A 19,040-nucleotide genomic window follows, 5' to 3' on the forward strand; every position below is an offset into this window, starting at 1 on the left:
AATTAACTTCAAGGAACAGGGACTCATTACGTAGATATTAAACTCTGCGAATTTCTCTCAGTGCAAATAGTATTCCCAACATATTTTTAAAAGGCTGTAGAGGGTGCACTGCATTTCTACTTGGCGAATGAGGGCACAGAAATGTCATTCAACAAAGCTAAAGTGGACCTGAAGCAAAGGCATGGTCACTGGGTTGGCAATCTAGAGGAAAGAGCAGAAAATTAAAACTAAGGACACAGAAGATGGTTCTGTAAGAGGGTTTGAAGTCAAAGTAGCCATTAGGTGTGAACATATCGGGTCAGGTTTGGCCACTGTAACTCCGTGAGGGATAAGACCATGCGTCCCTGGGAGAGCTGAGGCTGGACGCAACGCTTGAGAGAGTGGTGGTGCAGGAGGCTGCATGGAGAAAGCTCTGCTGCTCCTGTGAGGGACACTCCAGCATCTGCTCCCAGCATCAGGCTGTGATGAGGACAGTGTGAGAAAAAGGACAGTGGAGGGAAACAGGACGCAGGAAGACTTGGCAGGAATGAAGAACAGCATGGAGAGGAGAGGGAAGAGGGCTGACCGAAGGGGCAGAGCCTGAGACATCCAGCCTGTCACTGCGGAGAAAAGCCACAAGTACAACGTGCTCAAAGGCAGCCAAGGGCCCTGAGGGGCGGCCCCTGTGGGCTTCCACAAAATACTGTGTGCCCTTCCTGAGTGGTGAAGGAGGAGGGGCAGCATGTCTAATGGAGAGGAAAATGAAGGAACTACCTGGGCATGAGGCCAACTAGACCCTCAGGGTGAGGAGGACGGTCAGGGAGCTGGGGGCGGGCAGAGGGAACGATCAAGGCCACAGGCGAGCCCGGGACAGGGCTGGACAGAGGAGCACAGCGACTTTGGGAGGGGGACCTGGGTAACTCCTCCAGCCAGAGCAACTTCAATGGCTTTTTATCAAGCGTCTGAGTTAAGAGACCACTAAGGGTTAGATAAAAGGTTGTAGACAGTAAACAAGGCTTCTGCGAGGAGACATGAAGTCACATATTCCCGAGAATCCAAGAATTAAGAAGAGACAAAAGGGATGCTTTTAAGGGCAGATTCAGAGTTTTTACAGAAAAGAGAGAAAGTGGGAGTGGACGAAGGCCCTGCCCTGACCCAGGCGTGGGCTGTGAGGGGTGTCATCTGTTCCCAATAAAGGAAAAAAGGGGGCTCTGCAAGAACTTAGACCAGCTGGAAAGGAAAAAAATATAAAACAATAAACGGGGATAAAAACAAAAATAAATGTAAACATCAAAACAAAGCAAAAAGCGTAAAGGCTGAGAACACTCTGTTGTGTGCCAATGCTAGGGCACGTGAGCGTTTCTATCAGATGCTTATTGGGTCAGCTCTGGGACCTGGGAGAATACCACAGATGCACATGCACATACGTGTACACACGTGCATCTGCACATATGGACAGAGACAACAGTGAGCCTCTGCAAAGCACAGTCTGCCAGGAAGCACAGGTTGGCACGTCTGGAGTGACTGGAGAATGACTTCACCCTGAGGAGCCCCGGGGTCCAGGGAGGCAAGGCTGCGGCTGGGCACAGCAGCTGGAAGGGGTTTCGTCTTGGAGTCTGATCTCCAGCTGGGGAACATGCCAGAGAGAGGGGAAAGTGGTCAGGATGCTGAGGAGGAAGGCCCCTGACTGTGCTAAAATCGGGGCTCTGTGGAAAGACAGGACCTGCTCAGCGGGAGCCGTGGGAAAAGAGGGGGACAGGCTGGCTCTGGTGGGGTTACATCAGAGCTGGGCAGAATAGATCTGGATCCCTAGGAGAGACATAAGGGTGTACATGTTCATTAACATGCTAAGCGGTCACTTACAAAAGACAAGATACTTATCTACAAGCACTTGTCTACTCTGCTCTCATCACGAGAAAAGATGTAATAAGATTGCTACCGATTGTGTGCAAATATCTAACTTTCATGATAAATTATATATTCAGAATATAAACAGCACAGAAGGTGTGCAAGTATGCTATAACAAATCAGTTAAGGAGTCTCACCTGGAGGTCCGGGTTGGCCTGGTAGTCCTGGGAAACCTTAAAAGAGAAAGAGAGTGTTGGATCAAACAGAACAGTTCACCCGTTTGTATATACTTTTTATTTCTCTACTGAAAGCCTTGCTTGGTGCATTGATAAGTGTCCATGGCCAAAGGGAACATAGAAAAAGAGCGGGAGACCACCCGAGCCCCCAATCTGGAAATGCATTGCTCTCAAAGCTACAGCGAAGGGCTCCTGAACCCCGTTGTGACAGTGAAATAGGAACTTGGAGGAGACCTGGTCACAGACAGTCCTGCAAGGCCTGCAGATGCTTCCAAAATATGGAGGAACACAGGTCAAAACTAGAAAAAAAGAGAGGAAGAAATAGAAAGCAGGGAGGGGGGAGAGAGAGAAGGAGGAGGAGGGGGAGGAGGAAGAGAAGGAGGGGGAGGAGGAAGAGGAGGAGGGGGAGGAGGAAGAGGAGGAGGGGGAGGAGGAAGAGAAGGAGGGGGAGGAGGAAGAGGAGGAGGGGGAGGAGGAAGAGGAGGAGGGGGAGGAGGAAGAAGAGGAGGGGGAGGAGGAAGAGGAGGAGGGGGAGGAGGAAGAGAAGGAGGGGGAGGAGGAAGAGGAGGAGGGGGAGGAGGAAGAGGAGGAGGGGGAGGAAGAGGGGGAGGAGGAAGAGAAGGAGGGGGAGGAGGAAGAGGAGGAGGGGGAGGAGGAAGAGGAGGAGGGGGAGGAGGAAGAGGAGGAGGGGGAGGAAGAGGAGGAGGAGGAAGAGGAGGAGGAGGAAGAGGAGGAGGAGAGAAGGAGGGGGAGGAGGAGGAGGGGAGAAAAAGGCAAGAAAGCTACCTTTTGGGCCTGGCTCTCCTCTTGGCCCTGGAGTTCCAGGGTAGCCCCTCTCTCCTTTTTCTCCCAAAGGTCCTGTGCCTATAACCTGAATCGAGAAGGAAAAGGTGATCATCCCGTGGCATGGGAGTGGCTAGTCCTGTAGAGTAAAGCAGTATGAGTGAAGAAATGTACATATTTGTTTTTATTTCAAGAAACATGAAAGTGAAGTAGCAGCAATGGTAGCAGACAAGGAGGAAGGGGATAAGCCTCTAAAACATATGGGATAGGCCGGGCATGGTGGCTCATGCCTGTAATCCCAGCACTTTGGGAGACTGAGGCAGGTGGATCACAAGGTCAGGAGTTCGAAACCAGCCTGGTCAATATGATGAAACCCCGACTCTACTAAAAATACAAAAATTAGTCGGGCGTGGTGGCATATGCCTGTAATCCCAGCTACTTGGGAGGCTGAGACAGGAGAATCGCTTGAATCCAGGAAGTGGAGGTTACATTGAGCTGAGATGGCACCACTGCACTCCAGCCTGGGTAACAGAGTAAGACTCCGTCTCAAACAAACAAACAAACAACAACAACAACAAAAGCATATGGAATAAACATGCTGTAACTATCCCTGCAAAGGATCCTGCCAGGCAGGCGGTTCTGCTTCCTTTTGTAATAGTTTGCCCGGCAGCAACTTTTGTTAACACTCCAGTGAGATAAAGATGGAGTAACATCAATTTGAGGCTTAGATTTATAATTTCTAATTGTACATACAAGCCATAAATGGAATGTTTCACCTTACAGGGTATTATGAGAGGAACACTCTTAAAAAAAAAAAAAAGTAGGTGCTTCCTTAAGGTCGCAAGACAAGAAGAGGCACTTTTGGCTCATTAACAAGGAGAAAATTCACTGACCCTGATTCTAAATTAATGAAATTCAAGACAAGTGGCAAAGTCAACTTTTGCATATTACCTTTAAAATATAATTCCTTTGTATCAATTAATAGATATTATTAAAATGTGCCAATGTAAATAGCTTGACTTAGTCATCCCACAAGTTATATATATAAAACATCATGATGTATACCATAAATATATACAATTTTTGTCAGTTAAAAAATGAAAGTAAAACCCTTCAACGTAAATCTATAAATAAAATGGGCTGTGTGAACACATTACCTGTGGCACTGCAGGGAAGGCAGCAAAGGAGAGAACGGTAACATTTTCATTATTTCAAAAAAGTCTGGGGGCAAAATGGCTAAAAAAATTAGAGCACAACTCTCTGATAGGACACTGAAAATGATCACCGTGAAGATATGTGCAAAGATGATAATGCCCATTTTTAAATGTCACACACATCACTGACAAGTATGCAAAATATGTATGTTGACCAGTAGTAAAATGTTATTTGCAAAAATAAAAATTGTTTTACCAGGATAGTTAAATTGTAGATGACCTGTTTCTCTTCCAAAAATTTTCCTCAATGGACCATGTTTTTTTAAAAAAGGTGTCAAGGCCAGCCACAGTGGCTCATGCCTGTAATCCCAGAACTCTGGGAGGCCAAGGTGGGTGGATCACCTGAGATCAGGAGTTCGAGACCAGCTTGGCCAACATAGTCAGGCCCTGTCTCTACTAAAAATACAAAAATTAGCTGGGCATGGTGGCGGGCGCCTGTGATCCCAGCTACACGGGGGGCTGAGGTGGGAGAATCGCTTGAACCCAGGAGGCAGAGGTTGCAGTGAGCCAAGATCGCACCACTGCACTCCAGCCTGGGCAACACAGCAAGACTCCATTTCAAAAAAAAAGGAGTCAAATATGTTGCTAATATTCTCATCCATGTGCAAACCTTTTCATTTTCAGTGATTTAAAGATGTGCAGAAATTATCAAAATATAATAAAAATAATAAATACTAAACTCCATACAACAAATTAGAAAATCATTTCAAGTAGCATGAACCACTTTACATAACAAATGCAATTCTGGAGACAGCTGTGGGCGTGTGCCCTGCATCTCCTCTCCTTCCTCCCCCAGCGCTCTCACAGACCCAGGGACAGCACTCTTACTCACAATTCCAGGTGGGCCGGGAGGACCTGCTTCACCCTTTTCTCCCTACAAAAGAAAAAATAACTTTCCTTGCATAGTCTTACTATAAAGATTGTCTTGCAGAAAGCAGATTAAACATTTCTTCTGGTAAAATGGAGTGTGCCTACAGTACATTAAAACTATGTTCTCTCTTTAGTATCTCTCATTCTGTGACGATTACAACACAAATGAATAGACTTCATTTTGCTCCGCATGCGCATGAGACATGAGAATAAAGATCTCTGCAAAATGTGAGTTGGGGGCTAATTATTCTCCTAACAAAAGCCCAGATACTTGTCCTGTCAATTGCACACTTCCTCAGAAAACAGAATCATTGATGAGTGGAACTGGCAACCAAGGTTTTTCAATTTTAAAAAGAGAAATGAAATAAAATAATATAAAAGCATGATTTCCAAATATATTTTCTTAAATAAATCATTTTATATGATGTTTTTAGGTGAAGATTTTCTCAAATTTGCATGGAGGTCATAATGTAAAATCTAATATTAACTGAAAATATTAGTGGATAAATTCTGATCACTTTAAGGTTTAATCTCATCCATAGTAGATGAAAAACTCAAAGAAATTAACCCTTTCATATCAAATATTTTTATATAAACATCATCATAATGATTTAAACAGTCTGAAGATATGTACATTTTACCATGAATGTATATATTTTCTTTTTAAATTAAGGCAGTAAACAAGAATTGAATGTTTTGATTTTTCTTATATGAATACCAGAAGAATTTTAGAAATATCTAGAGGACAGAAATATCTTAGCCACTATATTCTAAATATATCTACCATTTAAAATTTACAGGATTTTACTTCCTCAAAAAATTACAGCCAAGGGTTTCTTCCTTTTGTCTGTGGCTTTAATAAATTAACCGTAGGCTACTGAGGCCCTCCCTGCAGCTTTCCACTCGCCTTTGGTGATGACTAGTCCAAAACTATCTCCTATATTAGTAAAGACTTACATTACCTAGTCTCATATTAAGAGAGAAAAATAAAGCAATAATGAGGTTTCTTTTTCTGCCTGTCATATTGACAAATATTTTTTAGATTTTTTTTTTTTTTTTTTTTTTAGTTAGTTCCCCAACTAAAAGGGCCCTGGTCTGGCAGAAGGACTTTCTGGGGCAATTTGGTTGCATGTGGCAAAAATTTCAAAACAAGTGTCTGACTGTGGACCCCAATATTATGCTTTTAGGAATTTGACAGAGAAATGACCAGACAAGTGAGCAAAAATACTTGTAAGCATACAAATTTGGAAATGGCCTAAATACCACGCAACAGAAGGCATGGATGTTCACATCATAATTACATTGATGGCCGTTGAAATATATCCTCCTTCTATCATTACGTGAAAAAGCAAGATGTATTGTTCACTATCACCTTTAAAAACTGCCTGCTTGTGTATGCACATAGGAACAAGGTGAACTCTGGCCATTTCTGAACAGGTAATAGAAAAAATTAGGTAAGCTTTCTTTACCTCGTGCTATCTTTCTGTATTTTCTATTGCTTTATGATCAGGAAAAAAATAATCTACTACCAAAAAAAGATATAAAAATTTGAATGAGTGGCACATTTCATATATTTTTATTTTTTAAAAAATCATGAACATAAAGGAAACCACTAAATTGTGTTTTTACCCAGAAGAAGCATAAATAATTTTTTTCCCTTGAGTACAGAGTCCTTTATTTTAGGAAAAAATAAACAGACTTCTGGGTTGAATTGGAAAGTGAAGATAAAGGCTCACAATAGTGCCAGCATTTACCTGAGGGCCCTGGCGGCCTATGAGTCCTGGGTACCCGGGTTCACCAGGAAAACCCTGAAACCGAAGAGAGAAGCAGTAACCGTCAGAGGCCAGTGGCGGGAACAGTGAGCCTGCTTGTAAAAATCACAGAGAAACACTTACGGGACCCCCTTTTTCCCCTTTGTCACCATCTTTTCCGGGTTTTCCCTGTAGAACAAAGATGTAAACGTTAGTATTTAATAAATAATAGACCCGGTGGGGTGGCTCATGCCTGTAATCCCAGCACTTTGGGAGGCCGAGGCGGGTGGATCACCTGAGGTCAGGAGTTCGAGACCAGCCTGGCTAACATGGCAAAATCCCGTCTCTACTGAAAATAAAAAAATTAGCTGGGTGTGGTGGCAGGTGCTTGTAGTCCCACCTACATGGGAGGCTGAGGCAGGAGAATCACTTGAACCCAGGAGGCGGAGGTTGCAGTGAGCCGAGATCACACCATTGCACTCCAGCCTGGGCAACAGAGTGAGACTCTGTCTTAAATATATATATATGTATATATATATATAATAATGGATATAATACCAAAGCTCTGATTCAGATAGCTTAATATGTTGTCTCTCCTATGAAACACAAGCAAAGTAAATGAGGGCTCTATGTAAGTTGACAATACCACAATAATAAGTAATATAATATATGATGAATAATTATGAAACAGTTACAATATAAGAGAACTCCATTTTTAAAGAGCGGAGTCCGATGAGCTACAAGTCTTCTAAGATATGATTGTATCTTGGTAGCAAAGCTAATATCAGAGAAGTTTGCCTATTGGCAGCTGAGTATTTGCAAGCTTATGCAAATGCTTCATTTAATGCAGGTTTCTGCATGTTGCTTCCAGGTAGAAACCAGAACCATCCCAGCTGATTGGCAGTGAGGTGGGTCTCACGTCACCACCATCCCTGAAGTGAAAAGCAACTCAGCCTCTCAGGCTTGTGGCTGTGCAAACACCATCTGGTGTTCTGGGTGGCAAAGTCCAACCAACCCGCTGCTCTTAGAGCAGGACCGAAGGTTTCAGGGATGGCCCAGGGCTCTTCAGAAGTCTCTTTCCACAGCCGGCGGTGGCACCTTCAGTGCCGGATCCTTAAACAGGGAAGGACCTCGCCTGCCTGGGAAGCCTTGCAACTGATATAGCTCAGGAGAGTCTCGGAAAAGCCCTTCGGGGCATGAAAGGGATAAACTAGAAGTCCCCACAAGCCTTTTCTGTTCTTGTGTTTCTGTGAATCTGTGATTTTCAGCATGGAAGGAGAACTGTTTATGATAAAAGGACTTTGGAAAGCACTTACTCTGGGTCCTGGTTTTCCGGGTTCGCCTTTCTCTCCGACCCCTGGCATCCCCTTAAACGAACAAAAAGACAAAGAGATTTATTCGTCTATTTAAGCAAAATTTAAATTAGATAGACATTAAACTTCAGGTGAAATAAACTTGTAACTTAAATCTGTACTTTATGGTCTTTGACCTAAAAATGATAGGCAGAAATTGGGTACTGACCTGAAATCCAGGTTCACCTTTTTGGCCCTGAAAGAATTCGAGAGACAGATCAGCACTATCAAACAGCTGTATCAGTTGTTATATGCTGCATTACACACACAGCAGAAAACCAAAAACAAAAAAAAAACCTTTTTCTGATATATTAACAAAGAAATTCACGTTGATCTTCAGCACTCACTTGGCACTGACTGGTATAAATGTAAGCAGGGCAAGGTTTATCATGCTTGACCCATGCTGACTGGCCCTGCCCCCCTCTGTCCCCCAGCCCGGCTCCCTCCTGCTGACCAAGCCATCTCCAACTTGGGGCACATTTAAGAAGCCCTGATCCAGCGGGGTGAGCCTCAGATCAGGCTTGGACCAACCCAGTTCCAGCTGTCTCTGCTGTCAAAGGTGCTCGTATTTTATGGAATGAACAGTCTATAAATCTGTTTTCCAGATCAAGATTGAATGTAGCTGGAAAAACTGAGTTTTGATCCATTTTCTCTGTCCTTTGGAATTTGTCCAAAATTAGAAAATCAGTATTCACTGGATGAAGCCCATTCATACCTTTTCTCCCTTGGTGGCGAAGTCTCCTTTTTCTTGAACTTGAGCTTGTCCTGGTACTCCCGGAGGCCCACTGACCCCTTGGTCACCCTGTCGACATAAAAATGTAAAATTAATTAGGCATGAAAACAATTATGCAGAGATGAAAAATTGCAGAGAGAGGTAAAAGCCTAAAATAAAACACCTATTTTTAAAATGTAATTATACTCTATTCTATTCTAATCATCCTTGCCTCTGCAGAAAATCAAATTTCAATAGGAAGATGATACAACAAGTATCTAAACCCAGGAGGAGAATTTCACTTCTTCTATGGGCGGCCACTAGCTCAGGAATAACCATGGAATCTGAACACCTGCAAGACACCTCTGGACTTGCGTGCACCTGTATAGTGTATACTGGCTTCTGATGGCACGGAGGAAAGGAATACACACTGCCTAACAGAGCTTGAGAAAAAAGAAGGCATTTTAGGTAACTCCAGAATAAGACAACCATCAAGAGTCTCCCTCCTCGGGCATCCTAACTGCTGGGGACACCTAAAAATTACAACTGCATACATTTCAGAGTCACTATATTGCAAAGTTTATGAAAAGACTGGGCCAAAATCTAGGGTGGCAAGCAGAGGCCACCTGCACGTCCAGATCCATCCAGGCCCCACTGTATTGGGCACTCTGCTTCTAATTGCCACCACCAGCTTGGATGTCAGAAAAGAGTCTGGCCTTCCACAGGCTGGCTACAGCAATGGCAGGCATCCTTTCTTAGCCAGTGCCTGCTTCATTGGTCTGATCCAGGGAAACTCCTGGAGAGGATCAGGGACCCACCACTTGCCTCCTCTCTGTAGGATGAAGCCACCTGCTGTGGTCTGTGCTCTCCCGGCTCCACACTGCATCTCCTCCCACACCCACTTGGCCCTGGACCTGCCCACCTCTGAGAAGAGAGGCCAGTGGTGAGGGGCCACTGCCAACCGTGCTAGTCCTAATTTCCTGGCGATGGACTTCCGCTCTGCAGGGCTTACAGGGTTATGCATCTAATGGTCAAGTCCTAAATTTGACTCTTATAAATCCTAGGTCTGACCTCATCACTGACGAAGAAGAGTTTGATTGAACTCTTTGTACAGATAATTGGAGTTAGCCTCGTTGTTCTCTGCTTGTCAGATCACAGAGCACTTCCATCAATTCTAGCGTATTGAATAAGCTAGAATAAATTCAATAATGCTGGCATTTTAAGGAAAACACTACCAAATGCAAGAACATGCAGTGAAGAGTAACTATACTTGTAAGAGTCCAAACGTTGATCCAAAGGTGGGAACTGTCAGGTGAGAACTGTGGTTTTCAACATGAAAGCACTCCAGAGCAATATGCACTCACCTTGTCACCTTTCGGTCCTTGAAAACTTAAGCCCATTTGTCCCTGTGGATTAAAAATTAGGCTCTCGTTAGTAGACTTGTCTACTTCGTTCAAAGTCATTCTACAAACCTCACACAAAATGCAATAAGATGGTAGATTTCAGGCAATAGCTTTGTCCCATAGCTCTTATAAAATTTTCCAGAAAGTAACGATCACGCTGTATTCAATGTCTATGAAAAAAGTTTTTAAAGTATGACTGATCAAAAATTCTAAAGACCTTTTTAAAAATTTACAGTTTTTAAACTCTTGCATTAGAAAACTAAGGGAAATATCAGTGATTCCAAAGTATTGACTAAGGGATGAATGAACGAAAAGATCAATGTATTGATAGATAATCAATAGATAATAAACGATATATGATAGATAGTTAAAGGTATAGTTAGATAAAGATAGTGTTAATTTTCCAACATTTGTTTACAGAGACCGAAAGAATGAGAAGAATGAGCTATAGCAATTTCATGATAGCCTTTTACTAATGCCAAAGAACGAAAAATGAAAAAAACCTTTACCTTTTCACCTGGAGGGCCGGGAGGGCCGGGGGGACCCTGGGAGACAGCATTTTGATTAAATAGGATTCACAACTCTAGGGAGCTTTCAGCCCTTCTTTAGGCTGACGTTATCTTAAGATTCTCTGGTCAACATGATAATTTATTTGTGAAATATTTTTCCTGGGCTTCCCCTCCCTCCCCACTCCTAGCAGGTGCAGGACCCTCAGGTGTGACCATATCAATACCAATCCGTCTTCCCTGCTCCCTGGTGAAGTCACCTGGGGCAGAGCCGGCCTGTCCATCTTTGAACTCACTCCCACAGGCTGTGACTATCAGCGGTACCCCGCCAGCCCCTTCAACCATGACTGCATTATTTGTTTCAGGATATCAGTTTATGGTACTATCATCATCCCTTTCCCACAGCTCTGGGTATATGGCTACCGGGATGCCAGCCAAACGTTTAATAAGAGGTAAGCTGATTCCACCATGTCCAAATTAAGAGCAAACACAACTGTGTAAAGTTTTTACTAAATTATTATTTATTTTCACACCTCAATATAGTTGTTTTTTAAATGATTGCCTCGGAGAGACAGCCCCCAAAACTTACTGGTGGTCCCGTAAATCCTGGAGGCCCAACAGGACCTTGAAGCCCTGGCAGTCCTGGTGGGCCCTAGAATGCATGAGAAAGAAACGAGTTCAGATGCGAACTGGGACGGCGAGGTGGCACGGGTTCATAATGATTCAGCAAATGCTTACTGGATTCCCTGGGATTCCGGGAAATCCTCTTTCACCTTTCAACAGCATCCCGGGCACATGGCCAAGTATCTCACCTGGATCACCCTAGAGGATGAAGAAAGAAAATAGAAAGTTGCAAATATCGACATTCATGTAAAGAAGCTGAAAACTCTTTGATAGTTGGCATATATTACTGTTATAGGACTAGCCTAAGTCTGGGATTTAGACCCCGTCTACATTGGAAATCAACAGCCTGGCCATCTCTCCCATCATGATTGCCATTTTAATGACCAGCGTTAACCACTGCGTGGTAAACTCAGCTGCAGCCAGGACTGAATGTAGAGACGGCTAAACAAAGGGGTCCGCCACACTGTGCACAGGACCGTCCCCAACTCTAGACAAGGGCCCCTGTCTCTGGTTGAAAGACTACTGCATGACCACAGGCTCTTCCCACAAAACAAGAATTCTCTTTTGAGAAAAGGCTCAGGATGAATACTTTTATAAAAGCACGGTGTAATGGGAAATTTTATCTGCCAACTTGGCTAGGCCACATTATTGGGTTAAACACCAGTCCAGATGTTTCTGTGAAGGGATTTTTAAAATGAGCTTAACACTTAAATCAGCAGACTCTGAATAAGGCAAATGGCCCTCCATAATGCTGGTGGGCCTCATCCCATCAGTTGAAGGCCTTACAGGATAAAAGACTGACCTCGCTGGAGGAAGAGGGAATTCTGCCCACACACCGCCTTCAGACCCAAGACTGGTGTCCGGCCTGCCCCCTCACCTTGCAGGTTTTGAGCTTGCTGGCCCCCACAATCATGAGAACCAATGCTTTAGAAGCAGTTTCTCCTCTCTCTGACTACACACACACACATACTACTGGTTCTGTCTCTCTGGAGCACGCTAACACACAGGGCTATTATGAGGATCTACTTCCTATATGTTTGAATCGCAGGAGCACAGGGACTCTCACCTTCATCCAGGTAAGCAGTTATCTCCACTGCAGCTGCTGAGACCTGAAAGCCTCCCTTTGACAGGGCTGATCCCAACACCCAGATGCCCGAGGTCCCTGCCCTGTGCCCAAGCACAGCCCACACATTACAGGACCCAAGACAGCAACACCCCGCCTGGGAAAAGTTCTCCCAGGTTGCCTCCTGGGAAGTCTGAGAGGCACCCAGGGAGCCCCATTCTCCCGTCTGCCTCCTCAGTTTGGGTGAGGTGAGCCTTCGCCACCACACCAGGCCTCCTTCCGCTGCTTATTCCCCATTAAGAAGCTGTGCCAAGTGTCTGAACGTTAGAGTCTAAGATCTGAGTTTGTGTATTACTTATACAGTCTTTTAATGTAACAGAGTTTAGGGAAATGTGTTCAGAAACAATCGATCAGCCAAAGTGGTTTAAAGAAAATGTATTTTTATGGCACTTGTTTTAAACAGATTCCCTGTAATGAATCCAATAAAGCAAAATAAAATAAAACGTACCTTCATTCCCGGTAACCCTGGTGGTCCCTAAAAAAGAAAGTTTTGGTGTTAGTTTTGTTTTTCTCAAAATATCATTAGCATTAAAATTGTTATTATATAATATTATATATAAAACATAAGTTATTAAAACATAAGCAAAGAAAGAAAGAAAAGGAAATGGAATGAAAAGAGAAAAGTTATAACTAAAAGAAAGAAGTTCTGCCCTAAATAACCTCTACTCACGGGATTTCCAGCGAAACCAGGCAAGCCAGGAGGCCCGAGCGGCCCTCTCTCTCCCTGGGGAGATAGCAGAGCATCATTCATACGCACTGTGCGTGGCAGACACATCAGCCCTGACACCGCGTGAGTCACTCTGCCCTACCCTTCATTTGCTGGTTAAAATCATTTCCTAAAAACAGTTTGTCACAAGCTATGCTACTGGGTACCACTTTATGAAAGAAGAAATAGACTTGATAGTATCATTAATAGGGACAAAGGCCCATAATGGCATTTTCTTATGTGATGTAGTAAATGATTATAAGTAATAACTTCCATGCTTAAATGCAATTTTAGGATAAAAGTCTACAAAAAAGAAAGGACCAATTATATCTTTCTGGTACACTAAATATGGGAAAACTGTATTTCCTTACTAAATAAAGCAAATTTTAAGACAAGTAACTTTCCAACTATGGCAAATAAAACTCTATTAACAGAATCACACTACCTGACTCCTTAATATGCAAAGTTACGTAAACACACACAAAAAGGAGGGTCTCGGTTCTGGATTTACCTTTGTGCCATTGCATCCTGGAATACCTGGGGGGCCTGGCGGGCCGTCTTGGCCAGGAATTCCCTGCAATGAAGAAAGTGAAAATGTAACCCAGGTAGAAAATCGCCTGATGGAAGAATATTTCATAAAAGAAGTAGAGCGTGTTTTCTATACATACGGGAAGTCCTGGGTTTCCAGGGTAGCCAGATGCTCCCGGAGGTCCCTGTGCGGGTGGAAGTAAAAGCATGTCAGTGAAGAGCCGGGAAGCCTCACTTCCTCCTCCTGCATCCCCCTGGTTAATGGAGTCATGCCCTCATTTTTGGTGTCAGAACACACACACACAAAGCAGACAGTGCACTCTGCACAAGAGGCAGCGGAGGGCACAGTCTAGGGCAGATGGCCCAGGCTTACAGGAGCAATGCTACACCCAAAACACACTACTGCCATTCGCAACTGCAAAGATATGGAACCAACCTAAGTACCTACCAACCAACGAGTGGATAGAGACAAGGTGGAATCCATGCACCATGGAACACTACTCAGCCACAACAAGGAACAAAGTGATGTCTTTTGCAGCAACTTGAATGGAGCTAGAGGCCATTATTCTAAGTGAAGTAACCCAGGAATGGGAAACCAAATACCGTATGTTCTCACTTATAAGTGGTGTCTAAGCTATGAGGATGTAAAGGCATAAGAGTGACACAATGGACTTCGGGACTCAGGTGGGGGGAAGGCTGAAAGGGGGTGAGGGATCAAAAACTACGTAACAGGTAGAGTGTACACTGCTTGGGTGACAGGTGCACTAAAATCTCAGAAATCATCACGAAAGAACTTATCCATGCAACCAAACACCACCTGTACCAAAAAAACATTGAAATAAAACAATTAAAAAAAAGTTTTTAAAAGCTGACTGCTGATCCCTTCAAACATAAGGCTGCCCATGCACAAAATAACTCTGCTCCCATTTCATCATTACTAAGAGGTGGAGAGGAGGAAGAGCAAGGCTGGCTCTGAAAATACCAAGACTTTTCCATTAAATGAAGTCATCTCTGTCTAATGACTGTGGACGCATCATCAATTGCCCCTTCCCCCAAATTAAAATATGCCCAGAAGAGATTCCTGAAGAAGAACAAATGGGGGAAAGCAAGTTTGCAGAACCAAGGACTAAGGAGCTCAGCCTGTGCACAGGCCCCCGTGGGAAGTACTGGGGCTCAGGGAGTCATGGGCTGCTCCTCACTGCCTGCCTCGCGCCTGCCTGCCCGTGCTGTGTGAGCTGGGAGAGGAGATGGAGGACGAGGGCAAGGAGAGAGGAGGGGAAAGGTGCCCAACTCTGGGAGCGGGCCTGTCCCATGCACGGAATCATCGACTGTGAGTAGCAACTGTACTCACTCTTGTCCCTTTTGTTCCAGGTAGTCCTGGTTCTCCAGTATCACCCTGGAACAGAATAGAAATGCCATTGTCATTGATCACCGTTATCTCAAGAATGCAGGCAATCTTATATCCACCCACCCCCAATCCCACAGCCGTGCTTACCTTTTGTCCTGGTGGTCCCTGCGGCCCCTCAGGTCCTTGCATTCCAGGAAACCCAATGACACCTTGTAACCCCGGGAGGCCTCTTTCACCCTACAGAAGAGGAACATCAGTCAGGCAAAAGGCAGCAGTAAAGAAACAGAGGAAGGAATCGGTGACCAACTGTGATGGCTATTTTGTTTTTTTTCTGAGTTGGAGTCTCACTCTGTTGCCCAGACTGGAGTGCATGGCACGATCTCGGCTCACTGCAACGTCCACTGCCTGAGTTCAAGGGATTCTCCTGCCTCAGCCTCCCGGGTAGCTGGGATTACAGGCGTGCGCCACCACGCTGGCTAATTTTTGTATTTTTAGTAGAGGCAGGGTTTCACCATGTTGGCCAGGCTGGTCTCAAACTTCTGATCTCAGGTGATCCACCCGCCTCGGCCACCAAAAGTGCTGGGATTACAGACATGGGTGACCACGCCTGGCCTGTGATGGCTAATTTTAGGTGCCAAGTTGACTGGGTCACAGGATACCCAGAAAGCTGGTAAAGCATGACTTCTGGATGTGTTTTTGAGGGTGTGTTTCTGGAAGAGATTGGCATTTGAATACATGGACAGTAAGGAAGATCTGCCCTCACCCAGGGTGAGCAGGTGCCATTGTTAGTTGAGGCCCGGATAGAACAAAAAGGCAGAAGAGAGGCCAATTCTCTCTCTTCTGGAGCTGGGACACCCATCTTCTCCTGGCCTTGGACATCAGAACTCTGAGCTCTCGGGCCTTCGGATTCAGGGACTTGCACCACTAGCCCCTTGGGCTCTCCAGCCGCTGGCCTTGGACCCAGTTACACTTCAGGAGTCCCGAGTTCCCAGGCTTGCAGGTGGCAGATCATGGAACTCCTCAGCCTCCATAATCCTATGAGCCACTTCCCATAATAAATCTAAGCATCATCCAGCCTTGCGCAAGTCCACAGTGAGTGTCTGGAAACAGATAGCAACGACTACTTCAGGTGGTTTTGCTCTACTGTGTTTTAAACTCTTGAGGGCAGGAAATATTTATATCTCATTCCTGGCACAATCCTTTATATATACTAAATGCCAAATAATTTCTTGGGTAAATAAAGTAATAAATAGTGAGGCATTTTTCCCTGAACTGGTCATAATTTCACTCAATCAGTGGAACTCTCTTGTTAGCAACAGTCTCGGTGTTGAGATTCTGTGTTGGAGCCTCCAAGACGTCTTCCTCTTTAGAGACCATTAGGAGGTGTGGGTGGGCAGAGTCCACAGTGTGAACCCCATGCAAGATGCTTAGCCTCGCCTGGTCATCGTGGGGTGATGGTGGGCTTTAATGAGAAATGTCTTTCAAGAGTATTTTTTGGGCTGGGTGCGGTGGCTCATACCTGTAATCCCAGCACTTTGGGAGATCGAGGCGGGCAGATCACCAGAGGTCAGGAGTTTGAGATCAGCCTGGCCAACATGGCAAAACTCTGTCTCTACTAAAAAACGCAAAAATTAATTGGGTGTAGTGGCGCACGCCTGTAATTACTCAGGAGGCTGAGGCTGGAGAGTCACTTGAACCTGGGAGGAAGAGGTTGCAGAGAGCCAAGATCATGCCACTGCACTCTAGCCTGGAAGACAGAGTGAGACGCTGTCTCAAAAAAAAAAAACAAAACAACAACAACAAAAAAACCCATAACCATTATAAGGAATCAAGAAAACCTATTTACTTTACAGCATGTGGACTTTAATGTAGCCTTACCATACGAATTGGGTAGATTCAGTAACCACTGTTAGCTGATTTAAAAACAGAAGGCAGGCACTTTGGAGATTACAGGCAGGATTACTTAGTGTTCAGTGCCTTTCTCAAAGTTGCATTAGTTGAAAGTGAAAATCAACTGACAAGCTATACACCACATAACATAAATATCCAAAGTCGTCCTTCCTTCCAAACCACTCAGCCAGTCCTGGCACTTACTGGTGAATTAACTGCCTGCTCCACTTTTACAAACGCAGGAAGGAGGTTATGAACCTGGGACTCAACCGCCACGCCTCCATAGAGCTGTGTGTTTCATTGAAAGGATATGTCAGGAGTCTAGACACAGTATGTGGATAAATATGGGAGAGATTGTTTCAAACCCTAGAGAATTGAATCAAACAGTAAATGGATTAAAGAACCTCAAGCCCCATACTGTGGCACTGCCCCTTCAGGCCAGCAGCATCCAGGGAATCAGCCAGAAGAGCAGACGTGACTCCACAAGGGCCCCGAGCCCAAGGTTTGAAAGGGAAGGCTGGCTCCTTCTCCCTGAGGCCTGTGACAGTGAGGAAAGAAAAACGTTCCCAGACCAGGACTTGTTCAAATGAAGAGCTCCTTAAATACACCCTGCAGTGATGGCCCCAGGACACAATGGCAGAAAATTCTACTGTAAGGAGTTACAGTGCACAAGGTCACCAATCTGGGGCACCCAGTTTTCGGACACAGGAAAAGCCTGCTCAAACCAGAATAGGACTGAACTCCAAACAGCGGCTAAAATAAATAAATAAATATGGACTTGTGTAGCCCCAAGTAACCCAACATCAGACAGGAAGGAAATGAGAAAGGCATGTCCATGTAGAAGCTTTCTAATACATTTGGTGGAGTATTTTTAGTACTTAATTAATATTGGCAGTATCGCCATGAGACCAGCGACGATAAGATTTTATAATTCTCAATTTAACCACGGGATGCACTGAGGACCAGAGCCAGATTAACTGATTTCTACAAGTTTCTCACTGAGTCAGCACTACAGCCAGAAATAGAAATGAGGTCAGCCTCCACCACAGTCCCTGTTTTTTCTGGGTCACTAGAGCAAGCCGGTTCCCAGCAGAACATTAAACAATTCACCAACTTCATGTTAGCCCAAGGTACCGACCCTTTTATGTCCACTTCACAGATAGGGAAATTAAGATTCCGATGCTTAACTGACTTGTCATATGTCACTGGGTGACCCCTCGTGCTGCTGGGAACAGAACACAGAAATCCAAATTCCCAGACCTTGCTTTTACCGCAAGAACACATTCTTTCCCAAATGTCACCAGAAAGTTTAAGCAATCTGTGTATCCCCAGAGCTTTGAAATGAAGGAGCTAAGAAGGAAGTGACTCCTCCATGGACATGGTTCTTGCCATTCCCCACATATTTTTTTAATGTTCTTAATCTTTTGTCCAGATAAAAGTGCACATGAATAATCTAATACTCTGTACCCTGTCCAAGGTTATTATGGGAACCAGAGCAGAGCAAACAGACAGGATAAGCACTTAAACAGCTATACAGTTAGCTGGCGACCAGCATGCAGTATGGGGCCAAATTACTCCTCTGAGCTTTTAGCACATTTCCACCAGGATTATAAGAAGAGCAAAGAGCTGGACATGTTGTGAAAAGGTTATTGGAGCTAGCAGTGTCCAAGCCAGACTTTGCAGCTGCAACTGGCAATGCCACTACTGTGACCCCCCCCCCACCTTCCACTGGAGCTCAAGGCAGAACGTGCACAGTTAAGAGTCAGGGAGCAACAGGACCCTCGATCATCTGCTTCCCATGGTGTGCTCCAAGCAAGGTCCAAAAATCCATGGTGGCCACAGACTTCACGTCAGGCAAAAATGAAAACCACAACCATTGTTTGTCACAGCAATGACTATTTAAAACGGAAGAAAGAAACGAGAAACTTGAAAAATACTACACAGAAAGTTTTCATGCAACTGAACCTTGTGCTCTCATTCCTGAACATCAGTGCAATGTAGAGCACTGATCAAAAAAGGAAAATCGTATACCAAAACCGGAGACGATTACTGCTGTGTCCTCAAATGATGAAATTCAGAATTTGTGGAGGGAGAACAAAGTGCCATTCTCTATAAAGATGAAAGAATACAACATGGAGAATAATCTTGGCACCAAAATTAGGCATTC

General features: G+C 44.5%; 1 protein-coding gene across 1 annotated transcript in view; it reads right to left on the reverse strand.

Moving 5' to 3' along the window:
• Positions 1-19,040, reverse strand: part of COL4A1 (collagen type IV alpha 1 chain) — a 157,929-nt gene that overhangs the window by 50,225 nt on the left and 88,664 nt on the right. Inside the window, exons 3-20 of the mRNA XM_054447361.2 lie at positions 15,131-15,220; positions 14,987-15,031; positions 13,776-13,820; positions 13,619-13,681; positions 13,072-13,125; positions 12,850-12,876; positions 11,393-11,476; positions 11,244-11,306; positions 10,658-10,693; positions 10,110-10,151; positions 8,749-8,835; positions 8,203-8,229; positions 7,998-8,048; positions 6,826-6,870; positions 6,685-6,738; positions 4,893-4,934; positions 2,850-2,934; positions 2,025-2,060 (exon numbers count right to left, since the gene is read on the reverse strand). Of these exons, the coding sequence (XP_054303336.2) occupies positions 2,025-2,060; positions 2,850-2,934; positions 4,893-4,934; positions 6,685-6,738; positions 6,826-6,870; positions 7,998-8,048; positions 8,203-8,229; positions 8,749-8,835; positions 10,110-10,151; positions 10,658-10,693; positions 11,244-11,306; positions 11,393-11,476; positions 12,850-12,876; positions 13,072-13,125; positions 13,619-13,681; positions 13,776-13,820; positions 14,987-15,031; positions 15,131-15,220 (976 nt within the window). The remainder of the gene's footprint in view (positions 1-2,024; positions 2,061-2,849; positions 2,935-4,892; positions 4,935-6,684; positions 6,739-6,825; positions 6,871-7,997; positions 8,049-8,202; positions 8,230-8,748; positions 8,836-10,109; positions 10,152-10,657; positions 10,694-11,243; positions 11,307-11,392; positions 11,477-12,849; positions 12,877-13,071; positions 13,126-13,618; positions 13,682-13,775; positions 13,821-14,986; positions 15,032-15,130; positions 15,221-19,040) is intronic.

This window comes from Pongo pygmaeus, chromosome 14 (genome assembly GCF_028885625.2).
Source record: "Pongo pygmaeus isolate AG05252 chromosome 14, NHGRI_mPonPyg2-v2.0_pri, whole genome shotgun sequence".
NCBI lineage: Eukaryota > Metazoa > Chordata > Mammalia > Primates > Hominidae > Pongo > Pongo pygmaeus.